Raw genomic sequence first — 20080 nt, 5'->3', positions numbered from 1 at the left:
ATCGACAGGTAGCCAGTGCAGCTCGCGGAGGATAGGTGTTATGTGGGTGAAGCGAGGTGCACCCACAATCGCTCGCGCGGCCGCATTCTGGACTAGCTGAAGTCGCCGAATACTCTTCAAGGGCAGCCCCATGTAGAGCACATTGCAGTATTCCAGCCTAGAGGTCACAAGGGCACAAGTGACTGTTGTGAGAGCCTCCCGGTTCAGGTAGGGACGCAACTGGTGCACCAGGCGAACCTGGGCAAATGCCCCCCTGGTCACAGCTGACAAATGGTGTTCAAAAGTCAGCTGTGGGTCCAGGAGGACTCCCAAGTTGCGGACCCTGTCTGAGGGGTGTAGTGTTTGACCCCCCAGCCTGAGAGATGGAACACTTGCCGAATTAGTGGGAGGGAAACACAACAGCCACTCTGTCTTATCTGGGTTGAGCACAAGTTTGTTAGCCCTCATCCAGTCCCTAACAGCTTCAAGGCCCTGGTTCATCACCTCCACCGCTTCATTGAGTTGGCACGGGGCGGACAGATACAACTGCGTATTGTCCGCATACTGGTGGTATTTTATCCCGTGCCGCCGAATGATCTCGCCCAGCGGTTTCATGTAGATGTTGAAAAGTAGGGGGGACAAGACCGAACCCTGCGGCACCCCATATGTTAGGGGCCTAGGGGTCGATCTCTGCCCTCCAACTAACACCGACTGCGACCTGTCCGAGAGGTAAGAGGAGAACCACCGCAGAACAGTGCCTCCCACCCCCACCTCCCGCAGTCGTCGCAGAAGGATACCATCGTCGATGGTATCGAAAGCCGCTGAGAGATCAAGGAGAACCAGGATGGAGGCGTGGCCTCCGTCCCTGGCTCTCCAGAGGTCATCGGTCAATGCGACCAAAGCGGTTTCTGTGCTGTAGCCAGGCCTGAAGCCGGACTGGAATGGGTCAAGATAACTAGCTTCCTCCAAGGACCGCTGGAGCTGAAAGGCCACCACCTTCTCAACAACCTTCCCCACAAAGGGGAGGTTGGAGACTGGACAATAATTGTTAAGAACGGCTGGATCCAAAGATGGTTTCTTCAGGAGGGGTCTCACCACTGCCGCTTTAAGTGCGGGGGGAAAGACACCCTCCCGAAGGGAGGCGGTAACAACCACCTGGATCCAGCCCCGTGTCACCTCCCTGCTGTTAACAACCAGCCAGGAGGGGCACGGGTCCAGTACACATGTGGAGGCACTCACAGCCCTCATGGCCTTGTCCACATCCTCAGGGGCAACATCCTGAAACTCAACCCAGCGATGGTCTACCAGATTATCCCCTTGTGCCTCAGCTGGATCTGCGGAATCTGAGTCCAAGTCTGACCGAAACCGAGCAACTTTGTCCGCTAGAAACTGGACGTAATCCTCAGCCCTACCCTGCAGGGGATCCCCCGTATCCCTCCTATTTAGGAGGGAGCAGATTATCCTGAACAGGGCGGCTGGGTGCGACTCAGCGGAAGCAATCAAGGTAGCAATATAAGCTCTTTTCGCCGTCCTAATTGCCCTGATGTATTCCTTGATGCACGATGTTAGAAGTGCTCGGTTCGATTCGGATTTATTGGATCTCCATAAGTGCTCTAGGCGTCTCTTCCGGCGCTTCCTCTCCCGGAGTTCCTCGGTGAACCAAGGTGGCCTCCGGAATCCACTACCTCGGAGCGGCCGTAGTGGTGCAATCCGGTCAAGAGATTCCGTCGCTGCTGAGTTCCGGGCAGCAACCAGAGTCTCCACCGGACTGTGGGCGAGGGTATCAGGAATAACCCCAAGCTCCATCTGGAACCTCAAGGGGTCCATAAATCGCCTGGGGCGGAACCACCTGGTCGGTTCCTCCTCCCTACAGTGGGGGTTTGGTCTCCGAAAGTCAAGCCTCAGTAGGCAGTGGTCTGACCACGACAGGGGTATGATCTCATTACCCCTCAGACCAAGATCACAGGTCCACTGCTCCGAGAGAAATACGAGGTCGAGCATGTGACCCGCTGAGTGGGTTGGGCCCCGAATTACTTGGGTCAAGCCCATGGCTGTCATGGAAGCCATGAACTCCTGCGCCCCATCAGAGTGTTCACCGAGCGAAGGCAAATTGAAATCCCCCAGAACCATAAGCCTGGGGAACTCAATTGCCAGCTCGGCTACCGACTCGAGGAGCGAGGGGAGGGCTGCTGCAACGCTGTTGGGAGGCAGGTACGTTAACAGCAAACCCACTTGACCCTTGAGGTCCAACTTCACCAGCAGGGACTCACACCCGACAAGCTCCGGAGCAGGGATCCTCGGAGGTACTAGAGACTCTCGGATAACAATAGCCACACCCCCACCCCTTCTCTGAGCTCTAGGCTGATGGAGCACCTGAAATCCTTCTGGGCACATCTCTACGACGGGGACTCCTCCCTCCGGGCCCAGCCAGGTTTCAATAATACATGCCAGGTCTGCCCTCTCGTCTAAAATTAAGTCCCGGACGAGGGGAGTCTTGTGAACTACAGACCTGGCATTTAGCGACAACAGCCTGAGACCAGGGTCCTGATTACTCGCGCCATCTGGCCTTGGAGGGTAGTAGTAGGGGAGAAGTAAGGGAAGGAAGAAGGGGAAGGAGAGGAGGAAGGAAGGAAGGAGAGAAGGAAGGGAGGGAGAAAAGAAAAGAAAGAGAAAATAAGGTAAAATGTGGAGGAGAGGTAGGGGAAGAAGAAAGAGGTAAGGAGAGGTGGGTGGGAGGGAGAGAAGGAGAAGGAGAGGTGGGAGGGAGAGAGAAGAAGAGAGGGTAGGAAGGAGAAGATAGAGGGTAGGAGTAGGGGAGAAGGAAGGGGAGGAGAGGAGGAAGGAAGGAAGTAGAGAAGGAAGGGAGGGAGAAAAGAAAAGAAAGAGAAAATAAGGTGGTGTCATAGCTGGTATGAAGGATGGTAAACATCACATTCCAAATTATACTTTATAACCTTTTAAATGGAATAATAATAATATAAGAATGGCAAAGAAAAAGAATAACTATGTGAATGTATACCTATAACTGTATGTAATAGAATAAATGACAGTAAAAATATAAGGCACAATATAGGTAAATAATACTTGATCATAAGTAGCTAAGTATAAATAAATAAAGAAATGTATATAAAAATGGATAATGAATAACGAGATTATGAACGCAAGATAGAAGTGTACAGAAGGGAAAATACTAACTGCAAAGAAACCGATTCGGAACTTCTGTATGATATACGATGGGACTTATTGTTCCTATGTTGTTTTTAAGTTATGTGTTTATTTTTGTTCATGTGTTTATGTGTTCTGTTGATGTGTTTATGTGTATAAAATAAAAATTCAAAAAAAAAATATTTGATGGAACCAATTTCAGGAGTTTCAAAATGCTGATCTGTCATTCAGTAACTTACAGAGCAGACTTATAGTTTTACATTTAAATATCTCATAATATTCAGTAACATTTATTTTTTTAAAAAAATAACATTATACAGGTAGTCCTTGTAGCCACATATCGCAATGGCTGTTAAAAGAAGCATTTCACTTAATAATCTCCCCATCCCTGTTCTCCCTAATGAATCGTTAAACAAATGTGGCGATCATTATGTGTAGCATTTTGGTGCCTCGGGGGTTGAGAAGGCTCTTGAAACCCTAGTGCAGGGTATCACACCTATCCCAAACCTCTCCTGCCCCTGAGACACCTTGTGCTATGCTTTCTGTCGCTTGGGTCCCCAGAGGAATTTTGCCACTCCAACTGGGTCCCCAAGCATTATCACATAAGTTCATGAATCTTTGGGAAGGGGCTAGCAGTCAGTTGGGCTTACAGTAAAGTTGTTTCAGACATGCCATACATCTTGTGCAGAAAATTGTTGTGATGCATATCTTGCTTACTGTGATACAATGCACTATTTTAATTTTCTGTAATGCTTTGAAACGTTGTAAAAATGTAAATGAAAGAACCTTATAGTTGCTACACATAGTTGCATAGATATTGCAGTATGCTAATACTATCTGTATCTGTGGTGAATATAGCAATCTATTCAATACAATACAATACAATACAATACAATACAATACAATACAATACAATACAATACAATACAATAGTACAGTTGGAAGGGATGTTGGAGGTCTTCTAATCCAACCCCCTTCCTAGACAGGAAACCCTATTCCGTTCCAGACAAATGGCTGTCCAACATCTTCTTAAAGACTTCCAGTGTTGGGGCATTCATTCACAACTTCTGGAGGCAAGCTGTTCCACTGATTAATAGTTTTGTCAGGAAATTTCTCCTCAGTTCTAAGTTGCTTCTCTCCTTGATTAGTTTCCACCTATTGCTTCTTGTTCTACCCTTAGGTGCCTTGGAGAATAGTTTGACTCCCTCTTCATTGTGGCAACCCCTCTATAAGATTCAGTCTAATACCTCATTTTACTGTAATATTTGTAAATCTATGGCTAATGTACTTTCTACTATTAATTAATTTCATGTACTATATTAATACAAGTGCCATATGTCCCTATTAGAGTTTTTAAACATATTGTTAAAACATATTCAAAATACTTTTTTGCTTTCTAATCATTATACAATTTGATGTAAAGTTTGCCTTTTTCTTCAGAAATGACACAGTAATGTGATATTTCTAGGTTATCTTAGCTGTATGGTGAGAGGAAACAAATTGTAGAATTGTAAATTCTGAACAATTTGTCAATATTACCTGTTTTTCAGGAAACCTAAAGTTTTGCCTTCTGATTCTTAATCAGCCTTTGAACAAAGAACATTTTTATCATTTGTGGAATAAAGGTAAGAATTAATGTATGCATTCTTCTTTGTCTTTGCTGTCTGGATTCACGGAGAGTGTTTTAGCAACTTTTCAGAGTATGGGAAATTAGAAATCAAAGTCATTGACAAATACTAAAATAATTTTAGCACAGATATAGCAATAGAATTCATCCTAGAAAAATGTGCTACAGTAGCAAAAAATCAAATCAAATAACAGTAAATCAAAAGCAATAATGGAATTGATGCAGAAGCTATCAGGAGCAAAACAGGATGCAGCCTGATATTTAGGCATTTTACACTTTTGATAACATTAAGCATGGAAAAGTTAAAATTTAATAAATAAAGAATATATCAGAAGAGTGAAAAAAATGTTTGAGGCAAATTGAATAGCAGAAACCCTATCAAAGACATCGGCAATACCTGTGATAGAATATATTCATGGAATTTTTAATTGGACACAAGCTGTACTCAACAATTTGAACCAAAAAACCCCAAGAATGACTATTCACTATTCGTTACATCCTTGTAGTATTGTGAAAACTTTCCATTAGTCAATTGCAAAAGGCCACACTTCTTGCATCTGCACATATGCAATACTGACAATTCTTGGGAAGATTGTGATGCTTGTGAAGGCCACTACTAGCTGATGAACTAGTATCTATGTCTTCACAACATTGTGAACAGATAATAATAGACAATTCAATAAAGAATTTAGAAGCTAAATTGCTTTGGAACTTAAGAATTCGAACAGACAGGCATCTGCCATATAATATCCCAGATTTAAGAATTGTTGATAAGAAAGAGCAAAAAGAAATCTGTATAGTGGAGATTGCACTACCTAGAGACAGCAAATAGAAGAGAAAGAACTGGAGAAAACCACAAAATGCAAAGTCTTGCAGAAGTAAAAAGTCTGAATATTCCGTTCTCCTGTGCGCTGCTTGGAGAGTCCAAGCATGGGTTAAATTCTGCCTTCTGCCCAAGGACTGAATTGGAATTTCTTTGTCCACGCCTCTGGTTCCTTGCTAGAGTCAGTTTTTTCAATTCAGTCTAACCCAAAGAGATTCTAGCAGTTCTTGATAGATAAGCTTGGACTCTTCTCTTATAATTGTCTTTTGATTTCTTCCTTGATTCTTCCCTTTTTTCTGAATTTCCTTTATTCATGTTTTTTTTTCCCTTGGGGTGGGTTGGGAGTCTTTTTAGCTTTAATCTCCCTCATCGGCACCGTGACACTATGGGTTAACTCAGGCGCCGCAGCAGTCAGCCAGAGTGCTCAGCTCACCTGTGACTTTGATGTGGCTGATTGAACCCGTGCACAGGGCTCTGACCAGGTTCTTCTCCAGATTGTCGGAGGTCGGAGTGCTTCCTCACCAAGTGGCAAGGTGGCCATTTTGAGTTCTGGAATTTTTTGCACCTTTTTTCTCCTTCACGTTTTCTTTTGGCTGTTTGCCTGCCCCACAGCCGATCGCTGCCAGCATCTTCTCCTGTCTGGCAGGGTTGTTTTGCCTGAGCCTTGCTCTGCGGCTTCGGAAGTCTTGGCCTGCCTGGTCAGCCTCCATGATCAGAAATGTGCTTTGGCACTGGGAGCAATTCCGGTTCATGTTAAAAGCTATCATCAACCTGCAAACTCCTGCAATCAGTGAATGCCCAGCAGCCTCACCCGCAACCCTTGGATGAGTGGCAATGCATCTCTTCGCCCCTTGTGAGCACTGAAATCAGCCTGCCTTGCTTTCTGCATTTCAAGAGCCACCTTCTGTTCCCATGGCTTCCATAGACCCCAGAAAGGAGGAAGATCAGCCAAGCCGCTCCACCAGCAGATATTAGTCCAGGGAGGCTGGCAAAAAGGCTTGTGAGGCCCTGAAAGTATCAGGACTCAATACCAGGGCAGGAAGCAGGCCAAGGGGCAGAACAGGATAGCAGCTAGGCACCAAAAAATGCTGGAGAAACAATTTGTCAAGGTCCATTGACAGGCTATGGCTACTTCCCAGCAATCTTCCCCTCCAGGCTCCCTACCAGGCAAGTTTCCTCTCGCATAGACCACCCTATATCTGATAGTGAGGAGGAACCCCAGGATCTATCCCCTAATGATGCTTTGGGGCACCCTGGTTCTCCCTTAGTGGGGCTGGGGAGTTATTTGCCTGGTCTCCAGGAGGAACAGCTGACCATTTCCTTGCCAGTGGTTCCAATGCCTACTATAGCTACAACTGTGGCTCCATCACGCATGGTGGAGGATCAGGCATCTTCGCTATCCTCAGAGATGCGAGAGATCATAGCTAAAGCCATTTCCCAAAGTACATCCAAAGATCTTCAACAATGAGATCATTGCCAGCTCCTCAACTAGCCCTCAGTCCAGGGCAGGACATGGCTACAGCGTTCATCATCTCCCCACACCTCTCTGGCTAGAGGGGAATCTGTCTGGGGGGACAATGATACAGCTGAGCAGGAATTTTCTGAGGACGAAGGCTTTGTTCCCGAGTTCCCTTCCTTTGCAAGGCTCTTTAAGCTGGCCTTATTTAAATACATCTTATACAAGGTCAAGGCCTCCAGCTAATTGGGGGTGACCCCAGCCCCTCATCAGGGCACTAAGGCACCCCAGGATCCTAGTGAAGGCCTGTTTGATGACCTGGTCCAGGCTCAGGAGATCATTCCTTTGCCTAAGTTATTTCAAGATATAATTCAGAGGCAGTGGGCACAGCCAGGCGCCATTGCTACCCCAGTGACACTAACAAAAAATTGTACACCATGGACCCTGCATTTGAGGAACTCCTCAAGTTGTCTCCAGTGGACGCCCCTGTGACTTCCCTCACCTCATCTTCTGTACTTCCTCCAGACCTTTTAGAGGGCTTAAAGGTGGAGGATAAGAGATCTGACAAAGCCTGTCACAAAACTCATCAGGCAATGGTATGGCCCATTAAAGCCATACCATCCACATCCTTTTTTAATAGGGCTTCCCTTTTATGACTTTACAAATTGCAAACTAGGTTACCTGCTGGCGAAGCCAGGCTGCACCAGGATGTAAACAAAATAATAGCGGCGGCAGAGAATTTGTCGGATGCCATGCTTAATGCCGTCAAGTTCGCCTCAAGGGCTCTGGCCTCAAATGTCACCATGTGTCGCCTTTTGTGGCTTCGATATTGGAACATGGACATGAGGTCCAAATGGAAATTGGCATCTTCCCCCTTCAAGGGGGGAAAATTGTTTGGGGAATCCTTAGATGTAGTCCTTTGCCCTCTGTCTCCAAAAGGGCAGACCATTGATCCCCTTGTTACTTCCGCAGGCAGGCACCCAGGTGACTGGCAGGCACCCAGGTGACTCCTGAACCGGTAATTAGTTCCACTTCCTTCCAACGCCCCTATTCTCAGAGCTTTGACCATCCCAGGACTGGCAGTCCTTTCAGGACAGAAACAGGCCACAAATTTTTTTTTTTTTTTTTTTTTTTCAGGCGGGGCGTCACGCTGGAACGGGCTGCTGACAGACTCTCTGTTCGGTTCGCCCGGTCTTTCCACGAGCGTGGCCGTAATAGGCAAGGTCCCTTCGAGGTGCGAGGACCTTTGGAGAGGGGAAACCTCTGTGCAGTGGAGGGTGAAAGGCGATCTCCTCCCACGAAGCAAGAGGCTCCCTCAGAGTTCGTGCAAAAGAGGTCGGCTGATTAATGGCCGACCAGAAGGCGTGACTGCCAGCCACTAATAAGGAAGGGAGAGACAGCTGCAGGGAATATATAGCGGACCAAATGACGGTAATCACAAGATCTGACTTAAAAGCCTAAACCTAAAAGATAAACAACTTTACTGCAATAAATACAGATACGTGTGTGGGCACATTTATCTGCAGCGGCTATTAAATACAAACAGTGAACTTTTGTGAAAGCTGATTGACGTTGTGAATAGAAGAAGACAGGCTTTGGACTAGTTAAATTTGAGGATTAACAGAGGACGAGACGAAGAAGAGAAGCTGGATTTGCCTGCCTGGGAAAAAGGAAAGAAGTTTAATCACAAGGGTTTGAAGTACCCGGTGTCATATTACAGCCAGAGACAGCAGAAGGAAAACACTACACTGACAACAGGAAGAGATTGATGGGTGAGTTCTAAATACTTTCTGGCCTCTCCTGCACCCTGTCGTATCACGCTGAAACGTTTCTCTTCCTGACTCTCCCAGATACTATAGAATTAACTGAGCCTATATTTCACAGCCCTGCTCCAGCTTAATTACCCTGTATGTACCCCGGGCTCTGTATAACTACTTAAGCAGCACTCAGAAGGTACTAGACTTACACCTTATAGGGGAAGAGCTGAATTAAAGCAAATGGCAACGAAAACAGTAACCTTAATTAAAGGGAGTAAAAAGCAAACTCCCCTATCTACCCCGGTGAGGGAAAAGTCCCCTGAGGGCAGGCAAACGGGAGATAAGGCAGCCCCAACCCTGCAAGACCAGGAAGTAACAATGGACTCCCTACAAGAGACAATATTGAAGATGGGGGAAAGTGTCGCCAAAGGCCTGGAGGGAGTAAAGAATGAAATGCGTGAAGTAAGAAACAATATGGGAAAAATTGAGGAACGTATAGGAGTAATACAAACAGCGCTGCTGAAAAATGAGCAGGAAATTCAAAATGTTAAGGGGAGAACGGAAATAGTGGAAAAAAGGATAGACAAAGTGGAGGACAATCTGGAATCTATAAACTCAAGCCTGGAGGAGGCCATCCTCCAGCTAGAATTAGAGCGATCAGCATATTATTTAAGACTACAAAACGTGGAGGAAGCAAAAGATGAAAACCTCCGGGAGCTGATTGGAGAAATCCTGGGATTAGTCCTCGGCAGGCCGAAAAAAGAGGTTATTAATGATCTGGACGAAGCCTATAGAGTCAATACAGGCTTCGCGAGACGCCACCGGCTTCCGAGGGAGATCCATGTGAGGGTGTTGAGAAGACAGCTGAGAGAGGACATTCTAAGTACAATAAGAGGGGACTCTCTAACATACAAAGGTAAAGAAATTCTCATCTTAAAACAGACTCCACGGAGAGTCAGAGAGAAGAGAAGGAAATACAACTTCCTCTCCACACGTTTAAACAGAGACAGAATTCAGTTCAGATGGCTCCTTCCAGAAGGAATGTTGATAACATGGAGGGAAAAGAAATACCGAATAGATACCTTGGCGAAAGCTCAAGAATTCCAGGAACTTTTACTAGCAGACGATGAGAGATTTAATAAAGAAGGACTTTTAAGACAGGGGGACACTATAATTGAAACTCAACCAGAGGGGCGGGGGCCAGGAGAGGCCAGAGAACGAGAGAGATATGGCAGAGAAGATTCGAGAGCAAGGTCACCCATCGAGACTCGATCCAAAGGTGCCCTCAAAGCGAATAACGTGTAAGGGAATTGAAGAATGGGAAACGAATGTACTATCAGCTAATGTAAATGGTCTTAACATAACTTCCAAAAGAAAACGAGTACTGTTGGATCTAGTGAAACAAAAGTTAGATGTAATCTGTCTTCAGGAAACCCACATTAAAGAAAAATACAATAACCTGTTGGTCTGTCCAAAACTAGGTAAAACATTCTGCTCGTCAGCACAAACCAGAAAAAGAGGAATTGTGATGTATATAAAAGAATGGTTGAACCCCAAATTAATATATGCAGACAAAGGTGGTAGGGTATTAATGGTGGAGATAATTAATGGTGGGAAAAATTTTTTACTAGTTGGAATCTATGCCCCAAATCAAAAACAAGAGAGATTTTATATTAATCTATATAAGAGGATAAATGAAATAGAGTGGCAAAATATATGTATTCTAGGGGATTTCAACGCTATAGCAGATGGTAAGATGGACTATAAGGGTACCCACAAGAAAAGCACAAGAAGGAAACTACCGTCTGCCTATGTAAATATGGTGAAGGATTTAGATCTTTATGATGTCTGGCGAGCAATGAATGACAAGATGCAACAGTACACGTTTTACTCCCATCCACATAATTCATGGTCCCGTATCGACATGGTTTGGTCAAACTCGGAGCTACTCATGGATACTGTAAATATTGAAATAATAACCAACAAGTGGGCCGATCATCACCCAGTCTTATGGCAATGGAAAGGGAAGGCAAGGATAAAAGCTAGGTGGACATTAAACCAGAACATACTACAAGAGAAACAATTTGTACAACAAATAGAAAAGGAACTGGGCTACTTCTTTAAAGAAAACGGTAAAGAGCAGACCTCAATACAAAATGTTTGGGACACGATGAAGGCAGTTGTGAGGGGAATTTCCATAGCCTATATAATAAGAAGAAACAAAATGCACAGGGAAAAACTTAATACACTGAACAAAGAACTAAGAGAGACGGAACTGCTGACCCAGAAAGAGCCAGAAAATAGTAGACACAGGGAAAAAGGAGAGTTAATTAAACACCAAATAAATTTGATCTCCCAAGAGGAAATAGCACAAAACATTAAGAAAATGAAGCAGAATTATTTTGAACATGCAAATAAAACTGGGAGATGGTTGGCCCACAAAATAAGAAAGGAGAAGGTCAAAAGAATTATTAAACAACTGTATGACGAGGAGGGGAATCTGAAACAAGAAATAGGAGAAAAGAAAAAGATAGTACAGAACTATTATAGGAAACTATATAAACAAGACGAAATTAATGAACAGGACATTAGAAAATACCTTATAAAGCAGAAGCTTCCAGTCTTGTCGGAGGAGATGAGAGAGATGCTCGATAAAGAAATTACACAAGAAGAACTGAAAAAGGCCATTCAAAAACAAAAAAACAATAAAACACCTGGGCCGGATGGGCTCCCGTCGGAAATATATAAAAAACTTCAAAATACCATAGAAGACAAATTATTAGAACTATGTAATGATACATTGCAAAATGGTAGGGTCCCAAAATCATGGGGGGAAGCCTACATTACCCTAATACCAAAGGAAGAGGCGGACAGTAGCAAGGTCCAAAATTATAGACCCATATCCCTGTTAAATGCAGATTACAAAATCTTTGTATCAATATTGGCGGAAAGACTAAAAATAATATTAAATCAAAGTATCCATTCGGATCAAAACGGCTTTCTCCCAAAAAGACATATTAGAAACAATACAAGAATAATAATTGATACCCTGGAATTCTATCAAACAAGATCCGAGAAACAACTCGCATTAATCTTTGTCGACGCTCAGAAAGCCTTTGATAACCTAGATTGGAACTTTCTAACCACTCAACTAAAAATGATGAAATTTGGCGATAAATTTATTAGGATTATAGAATCTATATATTCACGGCAATCTGCAAATATTATAGTCAATGGGGAACTAACGGAGAGGATACAAATTGGAAAGGGTGTTAGACAAGGGTGCCCGCTCTCCCCACTACTATTTATTACGTCTCTAGAGGTCCTTTTAAATCGGATAAGATCAAATCAGGAAATTAGGGGCCTGACCATAAAAAAAGAACAATATAAAGTACAGGCCTTCGCGGATGACATGGTCTTTATCGTGGAAGACCCCTTACTTTCAGGACCGAATTTGATGAAGGACATTGAGAACTTTGGGTGTGTGGCTGGTTTAAAAATAAACAAGGAAAAAACAAAAATGATTATAAAAAATTTCCCCAAAAACCAGATTGGAGAACTAGAGGAAACAATGGAATTAAAGGTAACTAAAAAAATTAAGTATTTAGGGATCTGGCTGTCTGCGAAGTGCTCTTCCATAAAAGAAGACAACTATGATAAGTTGTTACAGAATACCCAAAAGGACTTAAAAACCTGGTCAAAACTACAACTATCACTGATGGGAAGAGTCGCAGTAATTAAAATGAATGTTCTCCCAAAAATCCTCTACCTATTTCAAACGGCACCGGTTAAGCTAGGGGAAAAATTTTATAATGATTTGGACAAAATGATTCGTAACTTTATATGGAATGGTAAAAAGCCCAGAATAAAATATATGCACCTGCAGGATAAAAGAACTCAAGGGGGAATGGGATTACCGGAATGGAAAACATATCATCAAGCAGCAACAACTATGTGGATAAAAGAATGGGTAATGTTAGCTAATAAAAGAATCTTAACAATAGAGGGCCACGACCTGCAATACGGGTGGCACAACTACTTATGGTGCGAGGGAAATAAAATCCACAATTATTTTAGTAGTCACCATTTAAGGGGGGTATTGATTAAGGACTGGCTCGAAATTAGAAGGAGATACTATACGCAACTACCTAAATGGATATCTCCGACGGAAGCCCTGATATACCCGAATTTGATAAACTTGGATAAAATTGTTACCTACCAACAGTTGCTAGACGACCAAAACAAACTAAACCCCAGGGAAAATTTGGCTGATAAGGGAATAAACATCGATTGGTGGCCATATCTTCAAATTCAAAACAAACATAAATTCGATCTAGCACAACCTGGCTTCCAGAACAAGAACCAGGAATTAGATAAAATTTTAATTGGACCAGATGAGAAATTAATTTCAAAAATATACAACTGCTTACTGATTCGAAAAACGGAAGCAGAAAGAGTAAAAGAAGTCATGGTAACCTGGGCCCAAAACATCGGCCACTCAATAGATCTAGACGACTGGGAAAGAGTCTGGGAATGGAATCTAAAATTGACAAAGTCGACGGCCTATAAAGAAAATATATATAAAATGTTCTATCGCTGGCATCTTCCACCGACAAGACTGGCGAAAATGTCTTCAAAAGTTTCAGCCATATGCTGGAAATGTAAAACGGTGCTGGGCACGTACTACCATATGTGGTGGACGTGTCCGGTAGCCAAAGCATATTGGAAGCAAATACTAGGATGGCTGAATGGAATCCTGTCAATTAAACTATGCTTTAAGCCGGAAACTTTCTTATTAGGAATAATAGATCAAAAAATTTGCAAATCTGACCAATACCTCCTAGTCCATATTCTGACAGCGTCAAGGATTGTTTACGCACAGTGCTGGAAGAGTGAAAATGCCCCTACCAACACTATGGTGATGAATAAAATTTTAGAACTAGCAGAAATGAACAGACTGACGATGCGAATTAATGACAAAGAAGACACAGACTTTTATACAGTCTGGGAGAAGCTATACAAATGGCTTGATGAGTCAGTGAAGACCTAGACATAAAAAGAGATAGCTAACTAACCTATCACGATTAAACCAATAACTCAAATGAACAATATACAACAACTGAGAGATAAACGAAAGGAGAAATGTATCAGGGGCGAGAACCCACCGTCGAGCAATTTTGTCACGCTACAATGCTGGGAAAACTTTAAAAAGCTGATAGGAAATTCGCTATAATTACCTGCATGAAATTAGTGATCAAACTTCATTTTAGATGAGGCGAGAAGACGTATAATCCTTGCCTCTTCAAGCAAGGAAAGGGAAAGAGAACCAGATTGTCCTCAGCAGAGGAAAATACGCAAATGTAACAAAGGTTAGAAGGGAGGGAAGGAGGATAGTAGGGAAGTCTGGATGGAGAGGAGAAAGGAGAGGAATAGGAAAGGCAGAAGAAGGGGGGAAGAAAGAGGAGGAAGAGAAAGAAGAGAAGGGAAAGAAGGTGGGAAGAAAGAAGGAGAGAAGAAAGAGAAGAAACTGGGGGAGGAAGGAGGGAGGGAAGAAGAGAGGGTAGTAAAGAGGGAAAGAGGGAGGGAAAGAAAGAGAGAAGGTGAGTTGAAAGGAAGGAGGGAAGGAGGGAGGAAAGGAGGGAGATTAAGAGAAAAGGAAGGAGGAGGGAAAGAGGCAGGGAAGGAGGGAAGGTATGTGTGAAGGAGGGGGGAGCGAGGGAGGGAAAGGAGGGGGAAGGAAAGGAGAAAAGGAGAAAAGAAAGGAGGGAAGGCAGGGGAGAAGGAAGTAAGGGGGAGGGAAGAAAAGAGGGAGGGAAAGATACCTAACCTTTGATGTTTATAATGATTTGATAGTATGGGAATATCTCGAAATGTAGTTGTATTGTTTTGTTACAAGTTATGGATGTTGTATTTTCTTTTTACCAATAAAATCTATAAAAAAAAAAAAAAATTTTTTTTCAGGCGGTCATTTCAAGGGGGGGGTCAGGCTCCAGACCCTTCCATCAGAATAAGTGACCATCATCAGATCCCTCCCATTGGGGGGTGACTACAACTGTTCGCCAACCAGTGGGAGTTGATCACCACAGATCAGTGGGTCCTCCAGACAGTGGGGCAGGGCCTCACCCTGGAATTCATCTTCCCCCCACTGCGCCACTTCATTCGTTGCCCCACTACCTTCTGCCCAGTCAAGAAAAGTGTCCAAAAACCAAGATCCTTCATCTTCTCGACATCAAAGCCATAGAGTCAGTGCCCCAGGGACAGGAAGGTAGGGGGTTCTATTCAGTTCTATTTTTAGTCCCCAAGAACTTGAGCAGGGTGAGAGCAATTTTGGATTTGAAGCTGCTCAACAAACATCTAGCATACGAGTGTTTCAAGATACACTCCCTACAGTCAATCCTGGGCTGCATCAGGTAGGGAGATCTGTTAACATCTATAGATCTGAAGGAAGCATCCCTGCACGTTCCCATTCGGCAGTCACAAAGATTCCTGATGTTCTCAATACCGAGCCTTGCTGTTTGGTCCGTCATTGGCCCCTAAGACCTTCACCAAGTGCTGTCTGTGGTGGCACCTTTCTCCAGTCGCACCCTATCAGGATCCAATGCTATCTGGCCAAAAGTTTTTTTTTTAATGGTACATATAATATAATCCAAAGTATACCAGTACATCTTAACAAGCATTTTTTGAGTATTCAATAATATATCAATTCCTTTTGCAATTAAGCCTCTTCAATTTTTATTTGCTTTCTGCTTTCCATACACCATATTATAGTGTATTTCATCTTCAGCTCTCCTCTCCTTCTCTTCTCCTCCCTACCTTCTTTCTTCCCTCTACCCTCTCTTCTCTACTTCCCCTTGCTCTCTCCCTCTCCTCTCTTTCTACACCTTCCCTCTCTCCTATTCTTTCACTTTCTTCTATTTCCCTCTCTTTATCGCCCTTCCATTCTCTATTTTACATACTGTATTTCTGCCTTTTAGCAAACCCCATTTAATATGAATGGCATTAATAATTATATTCTCAAAGAAAAAAGAAAAAAAAATATTTTCCATATTGCTAGTTATTTTTTAGAGTTATACCTTTATATGAATTCCATTTGCTTCCCTCCCCCCCATAACAACCTCTTTTTTGAACACAGTGCAAGAATGATTCAAATTTCCTGCTATTCTCATAATGCTGTTACATATTTTTACATCATTAAGCGCCCCTATTTTATCTCATCTTATGATTTTAACTATATATTATTAGGTGTATTTCCATCTTTTCCTTCCATTTTTCCCCTCCTCTAATAACTTTCCCAACTAATGTTTTTCTTGTTTGTAGCCCGGCATAATCATTTCACCTTCCATTATTAATACATATCAGCTAACCTACTATCTTTATTCACCTTAATTAGTTTACCTTTGATTCTTTTTTGTTTGCAATCCTTTCTATACCATTCACACATATTACATTTCAGTGTTACAGTTAATTAAAGTTCACAATAGCATATGCTTTACAAACATTCTCCACCTTCCCCCCCTCTCATCTACCAATTTTTATTTCCCCTTCCATTTATTTTTAAAAAATCTTAAATCCCAATCTCTGGACTTCTCCTTTTTCTCTCTGCTATTTATATATCTTTTCTTCCCAATATTTTTATAGCTTTCTTATTATATTTTCCCCTGTAATAAACTCTTTTCTTTCTTTTATCGTGCTCCCTGTCTGCTCCATTCTTTTCTTTTCCTTTCTTTCTTTTTTATTGGAACACTCTCTTTCCTTTTCTTTGTGCTCCTATTAAGTTCAATGAGATCCTTTATCTGCTTATTATTTCCCTGACTCTCTCTTGCCTTTTTTCATTTTCAATTCTTTCCATAATATCCAGGCTATCATCCTTTCTCAACCCAATTGATTCACTTATATTTTTCAACATTTCGCATATTTCTTTAAGATCCCATCCCTCCATAGTGCCCGACTTTTAATTTGCTATTTTCCTTCTTCAAGTCATTTCCCAATTCTTTACATTTCAAACCTCCCCCTTCAAACAAAAAAGGAAGAAGATTTCATTGTAAAAGAAAGTAGTTAAACTGCTTGTGCTCAATTCAGTTCGCCATCAAAATCAGCTCTTTTGTTCTTCCGAATGAATCTTTCTAGTAGAAATGTAAATGTAACCTTTAACTCCAGGAAGACACAAAATACAAAATTATAACAAAGAAGTAGGAGAGGGGAGGGGATTTCTTCTTTAGATTTGAAATCGTGTTGAAATCATGTTAAAAGCAAGTCTCTTGGCTTTTGTTGTTAAACTCTGGCTGCCCACTCCTTCATTTCCCAATTTTGTCTCTGCCTGGTAATGGTTGTTTCCTAGTAAGTGCTTCCACTTCTTCTTTTTTCCCCAGTCAGTTATCTTAGGTTTCAAATGTAAACTTTAATCTTTAATCTTTAACTCCATGGGAGCTCAGAATACAAGTTGCAGCAGAGAAGCGGGAGGGGGGGTATTCTTCTTCAGTTTTAAATCAAATTGTTATTGTTTCCCTCCCCCCCTTCAGCTCCTTCGTAATGTTTCCATGGGATTTGAGGTTTATCAGTTATCAATTACCCGCTATTAATCCAAAATCTTTCCAGGTTTCAAGTTCAACTAGAGAGAAGGTTTTTTTCTCCCTGTATTAATGAAATATTCAGTCCTTCTTTTAATTCCACCTCCTAAGCTGGATAATCCTTCCATACTCTTTAGGCTCTAATGTTTTTAAACCGCCATCTTTTTTCCTTTCTCTCTGTTTTGCCATGCAGTTCCCAATTCCTCCATTTATGCTAGTTTACATTTGCATTCTCTCCTAATCACAACTCGACTCTTATTCTATCGATGGGTTGTTCAATCTTCTCACTCAATCTTGTCGCTTTGTCCAACCATCATTCCTGTTCTCATGCTTAGCCTGGTTGCCTCCAACTTTATGACAGACACTTTGCCATGTCTGCCTCCCCCATCGCCTGGTGATAGAGCTAGTCTTCCGAGGAACCAGTTTGTTCTCTTGGTTGTTCGAGATGCCGCTCTTTTTTCACCTTCACTCCAAGAAGGTTCCTGACTAAAAGACCCCCAGGCAATGGTTTGTCAGCCTGGATTCCATGGATCCCTCAGGATCTGTTTCCCAGTCTGTCTCGTTGCAGTGCTAACTGGAAGTTGATCCAGGCTCCAGTGCTATCTGGCCGACATCCTGATCCCGTCATCCTACCGGCAGCAAGCTTTGCGTGACCTCACCATCATGATGCACAGTCTTCAGATCTACTATTTCTCCATCAACCTGGAGAAAAGCCACCTGACTTCCAACACCAGATTGCTTCACCTGGCAGCAGTAATAGACACCTTGTCTTGCCAAGTATTTCTCTTCCAAGACCGCATCAATAGCATCAAGTCACTGATCCAACAAGTTCAGGCCTCGCATCAGGTGACCATTGTCATCCTTTCCCAGTTGCTCAGAAAGATGATCTCCTGCCTGGCCATAATACCATGGGCACAACTGCACGTGAGGGAGCTCCAGGGGTTCCTTCTTCCACTTCAAAGAGCCAATGTCAGCAACTCCCTTGCCAAGGTTCAAGTTCCATAGAAAATCCTCAGGTCCTTCTATTGGTGACACTCTCCATCCATGATGAAGGGCAGTCTCTTCAGGGAGCGTGTCATCTGACCATCATGATGGACACGAGCCTATTCAGGTGGGCCATCCGCTTGCACAACCAGGTGGCGCAGGGCAGGTGGTCCCCGCAGCAGCTGTCCCACAATATCAATTGGCTGGAGCTGAGGGCAGTTACACCTCATTCTATGATGCTCCCTATGTACTAATCTTAACATATCAGTCGCTAGGGGTGCAGTCATTCCAAATCCCTTTTGGCGGAGGCAGAAACTCTGGGAAAGTGGGCGGAACTGCATCTCAGCTCCATCAAGGTGAAACATCTCTGAGGTCAACAACATTCAGGTGGATTGGCTGAGAAGGGCCACCATCAATCAATCAGAATGGTGCCTGCACCCGGGCTTGTTTCCACAGCTGTCGTTGAGGTTTGGCCATCCAGTAGTCAACCTCTGCCCGCCTAGAGAACACTCACCTTCCCAGGTTCTTCTCCAGATTCCTGACACCTCAGGCAGAGGGAGTCAATGCCCTCTGCTGCCCTTTGCTCCCTGGTCTCATGTATGCATTTCCGCCACTACCTCTCATATCCAGGGTGATCAGAAAAATTGTAGTGGAAGGAGCAGACATTCTTCTGGTAGCTCCTCACTGGCCAGGTGAATTCCCCAGGACAAGGCCTCGCTCAGCCGGGGGGTCTTCCTCCGTCTGAAGCTTCAGTGGCTCCAGTTGACTGTCTGGTGCTTGAGAGGAACCTCCTGAGAAGGGACAACTTTTCCACCAAAGTTATCGAAACCATTCAAGCCTCCAGATGAATTTCTACCATCAGAATCCACGGGGGCGACTGATTGGCTTTTTCAAGTGGTGTTCCACCAAACACATTGTCTCTGTGTCTGTGTCCATTCCACAAGTTCTGGACTTTTTGCAGGATGGCTTCGACAGTGGTCTGACTCCCACCACCCTCAGGCAACAGGTGGCAGCCTTAGCTATAATTCTCTTGGGTGACTCTCAACATTCCTTCAGCCACCACCCTAAGATGCGTAGCTTTCTGAAAGGGGGCACAAACCTATGCCCAACTGTTATCCACTGGTTTCTGTCTTGGGAGCTTCCCATCATGTTGCGGGCTCTTACCTGCACACCGTTTGAACCACTCCATGCTTCTAGCCTCAGACATTTGACATTTAAGACAGTTTTCCTCATAGCCATCACATCGGCCAGAAGGATTTTGGAGTTGGCCGCACTATCAGTCAGGGAGGATTTATGCATCTTTCACCCTGACAGGTCATCCTCCGTCTTCACCCTTCATTTATTCCTAAAATCAACTCCTGGTTCCACAGGGCCCAGGAGGTTATACTACCGGACTTTTGCCCCAAACCTAGACATCCCAGGGAGCAGCGTTGGCACACCCTGGATATCTGTAGAGCCATAAGGAGATACATTAAGTGGGCTGCTTCTTTTAGGTAATTTGAAACACTCTTCATCTCCTTCCGACCAGCTTCCATGGGCCACAAAATCACCCCTTTGACCATTGGACACTGGCTCAGAGCTTATATCGCCTTAGCATATGAACACCAGGCCAGACCCTTGCCAGGTTGCATAAGAAGCTCATTGTTCTAGGAGTGCAGCTACCACAGCAGCCTGTGCAACGCAAGCCTCGATTGAGGAAATTTGTAGGGCGGCCCCTTGGGC

At 43.6% G+C, this 20080-nt stretch overlaps 1 protein-coding gene across 4 annotated transcripts in view; it reads left to right on the top strand.

Annotated features, from left to right (window-relative positions):
* Positions 1-20080, top strand: part of TPK1 (thiamin pyrophosphokinase 1) — a 392033-nt gene that overhangs the window by 76869 nt on the left and 295084 nt on the right. For all 4 annotated transcript variants that reach the window (XM_032234581.1, XM_032234582.1, XM_032234579.1 and 1 more), the window contains one exon: positions 4695-4769. In XM_032234581.1, coding sequence (XP_032090472.1) covers positions 4695-4769 — 75 coding nt within the window. The remainder of the gene's footprint in view (positions 1-4694; positions 4770-20080) is intronic.

This window comes from Thamnophis elegans, chromosome Z (assembly GCF_009769535.1).
Source record: "Thamnophis elegans isolate rThaEle1 chromosome Z, rThaEle1.pri, whole genome shotgun sequence".
In the NCBI taxonomy this organism is placed as follows: Eukaryota; Metazoa; Chordata; class Lepidosauria; order Squamata; family Colubridae; genus Thamnophis; species Thamnophis elegans.
This window is presented reverse-complemented; position numbering and strand designations above follow the sequence as displayed.